At 52.6% G+C, this 10,418-nt stretch overlaps 1 protein-coding gene across 1 annotated transcript in view; it reads left to right on the forward strand.

Annotated features, from left to right (window-relative positions):
- WNK2 (WNK lysine deficient protein kinase 2) overlaps nucleotides 1-10,418 on the forward strand; it is a 138,536-nt gene that overhangs the window by 112,694 nt on the left and 15,424 nt on the right. The window contains exons 24-25 of the mRNA XM_025040452.1: nucleotides 1,906-2,120; nucleotides 3,076-3,264. Of these exons, the coding sequence (XP_024896220.1) occupies nucleotides 1,906-2,120; nucleotides 3,076-3,264 (404 nt within the window). The remainder of the gene's footprint in view (nucleotides 1-1,905; nucleotides 2,121-3,075; nucleotides 3,265-10,418) is intronic.

Raw genomic sequence — 10,418 nt, forward strand, 5'->3', positions numbered from 1 at the left:
AGGAATGAGAGGGGACCAGGGGAGCCTAGATGCAGCTGCCTTCCACGGTGAGGGAAATTGGAGGGGTGGGAGGGAGAAAACCTGGAAGAAGTAGCTTTGCGCTCTGAGGAGGTAGGGCCTGGGAGTGAAGGGGCCAGAGTCAGAGGTGATGGGTGCCTAAAGCTTGGGGGAAAAGGTGTGGCCTGGAGGTGAAGGGGTGGGGCCAGAGGAGGGGAAGGGAGAGAGCAAAGAAACACCACAAAGGAAAAGGTTCCAGGAGCCTGAGAGGGGCTGGCTCTCTGGCCTGATAAGAAGGCCGTAGAACCCAGTAGACTGGAGAGACCATTTAGAAGAGGGCAAGGTTTGGCCCTGAATTGATGAGACTTGGTGGCTACCAGTTAGGAGGTAGTCCTGCTTGTGTCAGACCTGCTGGTACCCTGTGGAGGCTTGGGTGCCTGTCTCCCCTCATCCCACCAGTATTTGCAGCATAGAGTCCCTGGGAGCCTCATGCTCTGAGAGGCCGGCTTCAGCCCCTGGGACTGGGTGGAAAGAAAGGATGAGCTTTGGGGCAGGAGACTCAGAGTTGGGGATCTCCCCTAGGTCCTTCTAAATCAGATGCTTCCCAGCTGACTCAGTATCCCCCACCCCTCTCCAAACAGCTTTCACTTCAGAACATCTCATCATGTCAGAAGCTAATCTGATGCAATAGCAATTTGCTGTTTAGAGAGTCATTTTTCTAAAATAAACCAGGCCGGTGTTGAAGACCCAAGAGGTAAAATCAGAACTTGCCTCATCCTGTCCAATTATGAAAAAAAACCTGTTTCCCAAGTAAGCACACATAGAGATGAGCCTGGAGTGAAGCTGAGAGGCTGAGCCCTCTGGCCAGGGCGGCAGAGGCCCATGAGACTTGGTTAAAGGGATGGTATCTGGCCCAGTACCACTCTAGTTGCAGACGGTAAGAGGCAGACGAGGAAGGTAGCCAGGGACTCGGCCATTATGTCCTAAGGGAGACCAGCAGGGACCGCTGGCTCTTCTCTGCCTTGTCCTAGAAACTGCCCTTACACACAGCCAGTGCTTCCACTGAGAACTTAATGGAGGTTTCCCACCTGCGTGGCCTGTCACCTCAGCTCTGTGCCCTGTGGGTGATGTTGCCTGAGCTGGGAGCCCCCATGGCAAGGAGGGGCTGCAACCAGAACCCCAGGCCCCTGGTTATCAATCTGTGTCTGGACTTGAACCTGCCACATTCTCTCATCTGAGAGGCTTCTGGTGCTATCTGCCCTCCAGTGGAGGAAGTAACACCTGGTAAACCAAGGCAGCCTCCCAATTCTGAATACTGTTTTTTCCTTTCGCCTATGTTTATGTTCAGGGTTTGTATTTTGAGCATAAATGTGTGAAGTTGTCCATACCCCCCTCCAAAAAAGTAATAAAAAATACAGCGTGTTATGAATCTGGATGTTGGAAAACTTATATTTACTTAGGCTGGCCTTCTGCAGCTTCGTGTCATTGGGTGTTGATGCCAGGGGCCCCCTGTAATGCCCACTTAGTTTAGGTGTAAAGAAACAGAAAGCGATATTTAAATGAAAGGCCCGTGTCCCCTCCTGTGGGCTGCCCACCCCATTCCTAACACCCTTCGAGGACTCTCCTATAGCAGCGGTCTTCAACCTTTTTGGCATGAGGGATTGGCGCTCCTATGAGAATCTAATGCCTGATGATCTGAGGTGGAGCTGAGGCAGTGATGCTAGCATTGGGGAGCGGCTACAAACACAGATGAAGCTTCGCTTGCCTGCTGCTCACCTCCTGCTGTGTGGCCCGGTTTCTAACAGACCATGGACTGATACTAGTCTAGACCCTTGTCTTAGAGGGGCATTATGTGGTTTGGAAATGACCAGCAGACTCACTTGCCCTCCCTTCTCTGCACTCCTGCAGACACCTGAAGGAAATTTCAGAGCTGCAGAGCCAGCAGAAGCAAGAGATCGAGGCCCTGTACCGCCGCCTGGGCAAGCCACTACCCCCCAACCTGGGGCTCTTCCATACAGCACCCCCAGCTGGCCGTCGGAGAAAGACCAGCAAGAGCAAGCTGAAGGCGGGGAAGTTGCTGAACCCACTGGTGCAACAGCTCAAGGTCGTGGCCTCCAGCACAGGTTGGCCCTGTGCCCTCCTGGCCACCCTTGGGCAGGGGCTGGGCCGGGAGTGGGGCAGATGAAAGGCAGATACCCAGACCTTGAAAAGTGCTTCCTGACTCTGTTCTCTTAGGAATGGGGAAGCCATGTGGGCTGTAGAGGGCTAGGGCCTCTTCCCCAATGCTGTTGTAAGAGGAAAGGGCTGTGAGTGGGCAGGCCTGCTCAGAGCCCTCGGCCACCCATGGGCTACAGTGTGCGAGAGAGGTGGAGGAGGCTCAGGTTTTCCAGAGCTGAGGGCTGCTCTCCCCTACCTACTCCTCCCTGCAGGGTACTGCCTAGGATAGGTCTGCTTCCTCTGACCCTGATTCTCAGACATATATCACCTGCTGACAGTGGGGATTGAGCAGCTGTTTTTGGGAAGGGAGAGGATAGGGTAGTAGGACCCCTTGCCCTTAACCATGATGCCCAGGCAACTGGGGATGCTTGCTGACCCAAGCCTCTACACTCTGGAATAGAGATCCAGTGAGCTGAAATCCTCAGTTGCACCAGGTGGGAAGCTGGTGGTGAGCTGACCATAAGCCATCCCTCTTAGTGTTGTATATGACTTGCAGGGTACACATCTTTGAGTTGCAAGAATTATATGAATTACATACTAATTCTGAAGCTAACAGGAGACTAATTAGAGTGAGGAGGAAGTTTACAGGCCCACTTTGAGCCCAGATGTGCATCTCCAGATGTGCTGTCCTTTCACTGTATTTGTACAACACAGGCCCAGCACAGTGTTGGTGACTAGTGGAGACAGTGGTCATTTTCTTTATTCTTCCCAACACTCTGACCCAGCCACATACCCATTGCCTGATGGGACTCAGCTTCTTCAAGGTCACCTAGCAAAGAGCAGGGAGGATGGATACACCTTGCACTGGCTGGTCTGTCCTGTGGCGCCTCATGGTGCCTGTCCCCCCTTCTCCCCACCCAGGTCATTTGTCAGACTGCAGCAGAGCCCCTCCTGCTAAGGACCCCACCAAAGCTGGGGCGGGGCCCGTGGCAGCATCAGACCCGTGTGGGAAGGCAGTTCAGACCCAGCAGCCTTGCTCCGTGCGGGCCTCCTTGTCTGCAGACATCTGCTCCGGCTTAGCCAGTGATGGAGGCGGAGCGCATGGCCCAGGTGATTCTCAGTTTGCCCGTCTCCGAGCATGTGCTAGCCACGTAGGGCCCATGTGGTGTAGAGGGGACGTGAGCTGTGGCCAATGCTTCTTAAAGAAGTAATCATAGATGTAGCCTTTGGATGAAAAGAGTGGATGACCCACCTATTACTGAGTCTTACTGTAAGTGGCTCAGAGGGAGGTATGCTTGGCTAGAGCGACCTGGGAAAGGCACCAGGACCACTGAGAGGTCAGATGTGATGTCTGCTTTGTGCTCTGTGCTGGATCTCAGGCACTGGCCTCCCCTGTCCAAGCCCCCTGCTAAACACAGGTCCTTCTGTCAGGAGGGCCGTTGGGGGGACAAGGGCACAGCTCTTGAGCTGGGAATTTGGCCTTGAGGAGGAATTGCCGTGGACGCAGCAGCCGTGCGATGAGGTGCTTCACCCGTGCCATGTCTGTCCAGAGACACGGTGGTGACTGCTGCCACGTCTGGTCCCCTGCCCCACCCCACACCCTCTCCCGGGGTTCGCTTCTCTTTTGTTCCAATGCTTCCTCCTTTCCATTATGTGGTCAGTGGCTGTGGTCCTCTAGGCTGGGCTAGGTGCAGCCGTGGATGCTAAGTGACGAGGCTGATGTGGCTGGTGGTGTAGGAGGAAGCCCATAGACTGTACTTGATTCCTGTCTCTTTGTTTTCTTCCCTCTATATTCATTTGCAGGCTGGACGGTTTACCACCCAACGTCTGAGAGAGTGACCTATAAGTCTAATAGCAAACCTCGCGCTCGATTCCTCAGTGGACCTGTGTCTGTGTCCATCTGTCTGTATTTGTTCTTTTGTATTTTATCACCTCCTGGCCCTTGGTTTCTCCCCCACCCCCTCCCTGTCTTCATTACCTTCTACACATTTTATAGGATGCCACCCCACCCCATTGAACTCATCTATTTAATATAAATAACGGAGCCCTGTCCATGCCCACGCATCTGGCCCCAGAAAGCACCAGTGCATGCTCTCGGCTCCTGCCTGGGCACCAAAAGCATGTGCAGTGGCCTGCCCACTCTTGACCTCAGTGCTCCACCCCAGACCCCCAAGGCACTCTGCGTTTCTCTCATCACTTTTTTTTTTTTTTTATGTTGGACGTAGTTTTATTTCTGTTGCGATTGTGGCAAATACACACGTCCACTGTCCCCAGTTCCAGCGACAACAAAAAGACAACCCCGGCCTTCTCTAGACGCATGGTGTGTTTCACATGTGTCTGGACTTTGAAGACATGCATGTAGCAAACTAAAACAGTGCTAGAAGGTCACTGGAGAGTATAACTTCTGTATAAGGGCTATATCACAACATCCAGTACTGTCTACCCCTGCCCGCTCCCTGCATGTGGAAATGTTGAGAATGGGCTCCAGCTAGGATGCCTCAGCCCCTCTCTCCACTCTGTTCACCTTGAATTCTCTCCAGTACTGGGAGAGGTGACTACTAGCCTCCTGCTGCATTCCACATATGGGCCCAGCCCCTCATGGTCTTCTCTCTAGCTCCTGTACTTTACGTGGTGTGTTTCCCTCTCATCTCATGGACCTCAGAGATGAAGTCAATTATGCAGTTTCTCAAAGCCCTGCAAAACCAAAACTTAGTCCCAGTTGTCCTCAGAGTCTCTGGAATGCTATCCTAGTACCCAGGACTCATGTCCAGGAATGGCATACCTGCTTGGGGCTGTCCAAAATTGTTTCATCCCTCAGATCAATTGGCAAATTAATCAAAAGCTGTGGGCTTTTCAGATTTTGATTTTTTTAATAGAAAACTTAAGCTTTTTACCAATTGGATTGGACATGCTGATTTGGGGCACATGGCTTTTTACTTGTACAATAAAGATACATTGTGCTTGTTGGGACCTGAGGCCACAGTAGGCATCTGTCCCTGTCAGAGGGCCCAGAGCATCCTCCCCTGGTAGGCAGGTGGGATGGTTCAGAGGCCCAGGACTAGGTAGAAATGCCCAGCGGGGGACCCAGCACTCCTCTTTTCCTGACAAGTGCCTTGTTCAGCTCAGGTGTCACTGGGCTGCTGGTTAGTTGCTGAGTTGAGTGGTGGGGTGGGAAGAGGCCTGCGTCCTGGCTCCTTGCTCACTCACTGTTCATCTTCTGCCCGTATGTGTACAGCTATCGCCCGGGAGGTTGTAGTGTGAGGGCATCTGGGTATCCAGGCATTTCATGCTCAGACAGGTGACTGTGTCCCTGCTGGGAGGGTTGCTGGCCAGATGTAGGAAGCTTGCTAGAGCAGGTTATGGTTTCCCCTGGGTAGTTGGGGTAAAAACATGTGAGTGAGCAGCACCATGCTTATCTCTTGGGCTGTCACCACTCTATACCTGGTTCTGTTTTTTGTTTTAGAAAAGGGTTTTATTTTGCTTCACTATTACTTATTCTAAAATAAAAGAAAAATTTGAGGCACAGCAGGGACAAAGAGTTAAGATTTTGCTTCTGTCGTTGGTCAGGAGGAAAGGAATGTGTGAGGCACAGCTTGGTGGCAGGTGGGGGACCTGGCCTCGGGCAGGTTGGTTTTAGGCAGCAGCACATGTCAGCCTACTGGGCCTTGGTTCTTCTGACACTGTGAATACAAGGACACTGCTCTTTTCACAGTCTAGTTGTTTTCAGGCTGTCTTGGCTGAGTCCCTAGTCTTTTCAGGCCACAGTATGGCCTCTACATGCTCTGAAGTTGCTGGTGAGGAGAGTGCTTGGCCTGCGCTGGCTCTCTTGCCCACATCCATGGGGACTAGGCTGGTGTGAAGACTCAGAGCACCCCTGTTGCTCCGATGGAGGTGGAGGAGCCAGAACACACACCCGCTCCTTCCTGTCCGGTATCCACTTGGCTGGCCCTTGGGGCTTCTCCTGGAGCCACTATCTGCTAGTTTCTAGGTGACCAGAGAGCATGTACCTGTGAAAGACTTCAGGAAAGTTCAGAGCTGATCTGGGAGGGCCAAGAGCTTGGCCACAAGAGGAGGAGGAGGGAGCTGGAGCTTGGGCTCCAAGAGCCACGGCTGTGGGATACAGGGCATCTGGCCCAGCCCAAGCTGGAGAGGTTTTTAGTTTCTTGTCCTGAAAGGAACAGGAGACAAGGCTCCACAAAAACAAAATCTGAAGTATAGGAAATCCCAGTTCTCTGAAACTTAGAGAAGATACAAGAGGCTGGGTGGTGGTGCCCAGGGTGGAGCTGTAGGCAGCCTCCAGGGGGTCGGGAGGTGACCCCATGTTGGAGAAGTGACCAGGCTTGGGTCACAGAGAATGGAGAGGTTGCAGCCTCATTACCTCTTTGGGGTAGGCGCCAGACAATCGTGTTATCTCATGGGCAGACCCAGGGGAAGGCCAGACCCTGAGGCATTACAGACCCTGGGGATAGGATAGTCCCTGAGGTCACTGCCCATCCTATAGGACCCCTCTTGCACTGTTGAACAGTTGGGCAGCTTGGGTTGGGTTGCAAAAGTGATGGTGTCCTGGTGTCGTATTGGTCAGAAGTTGTTGTTAGACCCGTTGACCCTCCCCTTCCCTGGCTCCTCCTTGTCTGACCAGAGGCAGATGCCATTATCCTCCAGGATCTCTCTTTCTGTGCACATGGAGCCATTGTGTTTTTCTCACGTGTCTTCATCAGTGGGCCTAACATTTATAATACAGCAAGTTTGTCTCTGGGACCCCCACTACCACTGTGCAGCCCCGCCCCAGGCCCTGCCCTCCCTCCCTGTGGGGACCCCCCATGGTGGGTGTGGGAGAGGGCCCTGGGATAGGGGAGGACACCCAGGGAGGAAACTCCAACTCCTATGCAGTCCCCCACCATGGCTAAGCCCACCCAGGCCGAATTTGTGTGCAGCTTGAACAGCGGGCTGTCCAAGGAACCAGCCCCTGTGCTTCAGGAACCGTGCAACCTGGGCAGTGATGCTCAGGGTGAAGTCACCCCAGGGCAGAGCCAAGACGCATCGCTTCCCAGTTCCTGCTTCACAGATAAGTTTTGGCACTTTTCTCAGCTTAAGAACTTGGTGGCTCAATACATTTTCTTCTCTGTGCCAGAACTGAGTGCCTATACTGCTGTTGGGGTAAGGCCAACCCACTGGAGATGTGTGTCGTCATGGGGGTGGGGAGCCCTGGCTGGTCTCTGCTGAGGCTGCAGCCTCAGTTCCGTGTGACCTTCATCAATATTTGAACACTGTGATAAATGGCAAGTGTGGGGATGGCTCTAGAGCCTGGCCCATATTTTAAGCAATCTGTCCCCATCACATACCCCTGAATTTGAGGCATTCTCCTGGTAACCAGCCAAAGGTCTGGGAGGTGGCAGGTGCCCAGTAGGATGGCCATCCACACCAGGAGCAGCCTCTGTTTCTGTGCCAGAGTGAATATGGGAACATGCAGTGTGGGGGCCTCACCTTACTGCAGGCCTGGGTGCTGCCTGGTCTGGCTGTTGAGGGCAGGAGGCTTGTTGCTCTGTGGGGTGCTCCTGTAGACGCATGCTACACGAGGATAAGATGCTGTAGGTCATCCTGTGTGCTGCCCTATGTGGTCACTTTCCCAAATAGTTCTGGGGCCAGGAACTTCCTAGGACCTATAGAGAGATCTCCATTCTCCACAGGAAACCAGGGGTGGGGCTGATTTAAACCATCATGCCCCATGTGGACCCCTATGTGGGCCTCTTGTATGTCTCGTGTGGGCCCCAGGTAGCCTCGTGTGGGTCCTGTACGAGTCCTATGTGGGCCCTTTGTGGGCTTCCTGTCAGTCTTGTGTGGGTTCTGTGTGTGCCTCCCATGGGTCCTGTGTGGGCCTTGTGTGGCTGCCATGTGGATCATGTGTGGGCCCTGGTGCCAAAGGGCCCTGTGTTCCCAGGATTCCATCTAAAACATAGACCAGTAAAGGCCCTTCAGCCACACTGAGAGTTAGCTGAGTGGTCCGGACGGCTTCTGTTTGGCCCTTCTGTTTTCATTTGCACATTAGAGATCCAGCAGACCATCACCTCCCTTTCTCAAGTCAGCCTCAGCACAGAGGATGAACTAAATAAGAACAACTGGATTCGAGTCTAATGCACACAGCTTTCCCCTAAGGAGCTTGGGTTGACTTTTGCCCCCTGTTCTCTAACAGGAGGCAGTGGCTTGTCTTCCTTGGCTAGAGTGCTGGGATGGCGCTGTTGTTGATGCCCTCCAGGGCAAGGTGAAGTGCTCCTGGTGAGGGGCCATGGGCGGGAGCACAGACAGACCTTTCATGGTAGCAGCGCAGCCTTGTTGAGTGACCTTGGGGATGCCTGAGATGTCTTTGCCTGTACCATCTCTGTCTGCCCAGCTCCCGGGAAGACAGAGTAAGCCAGGTGTGACAGTCCCTCCTGGCCAGCTTGTCTACCCTTCAGATGGGTACTGACTGTTAGGTCATGCCAGGCATTAAAGCCAGTGTGTCACCTGTCTGTCAGCATGGACAGCCTTGGAGATCGCAGGGTCCAACAGCCCTTGATGGTGGTCCAATGAGAAGGAGGCCTCGCCCTGCCCTGGTGGATAGGGAATACCAGGTGGGGCTGAGTATAGCAAAGAATATGGATCAGCCCTGCCTCTCACCTCTCTAGATAGGACCCCTTGTATTTCCTCCTTGATGCCCACCACTGGCCTAGTCAGGGCAGCTATGGGAGACCCAGGATTGGCCTCAAACCTGCATAAACAATGTATCTTTTTGCACTTGGAAAACATCCCATGGGCCTCTTGGCCAGGTGGAGCCAGGTCCTGCTGCAGTGAGCATTCTCCTGGCTGACATTAGTGGAGTTTCTTGCCTCTACCAGTGGGGCTTCCGAAAGCCCTATATTTTAAAGCCAAGCAGTGTGCTTTGCCTTTTTTTGTTGTTTACTTTCTTTTCTTTTTCGTTTTCTTTCTTTCTTTCTTTCTTTTTTTTTTAATATGCTTCTAGAGACACACACACTTCTATCTGAAGCTTGGGGCTTGGCCCTGCACCTCCGCCCCTCGGCGAAGCTCGGGTGAACTGCACACTGACTCGGGGACGCCCAGTGAGCCCAGGCGGCTAATCCCTTCTCTCTGAACTGCTGGCCTTTGCTCCTCCTCGCACACTGATGACTTTTGCTTAGAGTGTGGTGGCTTGTCCCCGTGTCTGCTGTCCTGCCTAATCCTGTGGTCTTGTGTCATTTCTTTTTCCCTTGCAGGGTCTGCCTTGAAGCGTCTCTGTCTAGGCAAAGAGCACAGCAGTCGTAATTATCGGGTTTTTTTTACCCCTTGTCCGCTTTTCATCGCATGGGCTTTATTGTGGCTAGTGCACATCAAGGTTTCCAATGCCGGGCCTGGAGCCACGGGGTGTGGTCCTGCTCTGCACCCACCCTCCGTGGGCACCGCTTCATCTCCACTTGGTGGGACAGCCACCCGCAGGTGCCCCTTCACATCTCCATGGCTCCTAGACTTTGTGCATTCTCACCAGTTCACATCTAACAGGCTCTCCTTCCCCGGAACGTTCACACATTACCAATCTTTAATTGGCTCCTTTTCCAAAACCATAGGAATGAGTATTTCCTTGAAGTGCTAAAGATGAGTGCCCCCAGAGGAGAGATGCCAGGACAAAATGGGTATCAGTCTACCTGGGCCGCCCACTGCTCTCATCTCGCGCCTTTTTTCTTTTGTTTTTTTCTTTTCTGGCTGAAATGTTCATGTAGTTATAGCTTTGTGTGTGTGGAATCTCATTACTAATGTTTAACTGTTTGTGTCTGTGCTTTTTCGTCACTAGTCACTAGACTACATTTTGCAACGGCTTGTTTGAAGAGATGGTCATTAGGTTATTATTATTTTTTTTAATGTAGAACATTTAAAAATCGGCTTATTCAAAATTACCAACCAGAAATTATGTGTTGGAGGGAGGGAAGGGAACACAATTCTTTAAAAAGTAAAATGTCCTGTGTTGGTTTTTTAAAACAAATCTTTCAGTGAAGTGGTGAATGCACTCATCTTTGTCCAGCGCTGTCTGACCCTTGGCCGCAGGTCTCCCCAGTAGCCAGGCCTCCCAGCTCCTCTCAATGTGGTCAGCAGCTCCTCAGATGGCACCCAGATTGCAGGCCCATGACGGAAAGCTCAGGGTGTTTGTGCCCTTTGTTAGTGCCTTCTGTACAGGCTCTGGTGAGGACAGGCATAATTTCTGTGTCTTCAGTTCCAAACTACCAGGCCATTTAAATTCA

The sequence above is a fragment of the Pteropus alecto genome, unplaced genomic scaffold (genome assembly GCF_000325575.1).
Source record: "Pteropus alecto unplaced genomic scaffold, ASM32557v1 scaffold129, whole genome shotgun sequence".
NCBI lineage: Eukaryota > Metazoa > Chordata > Mammalia > Chiroptera > Pteropodidae > Pteropus > Pteropus alecto.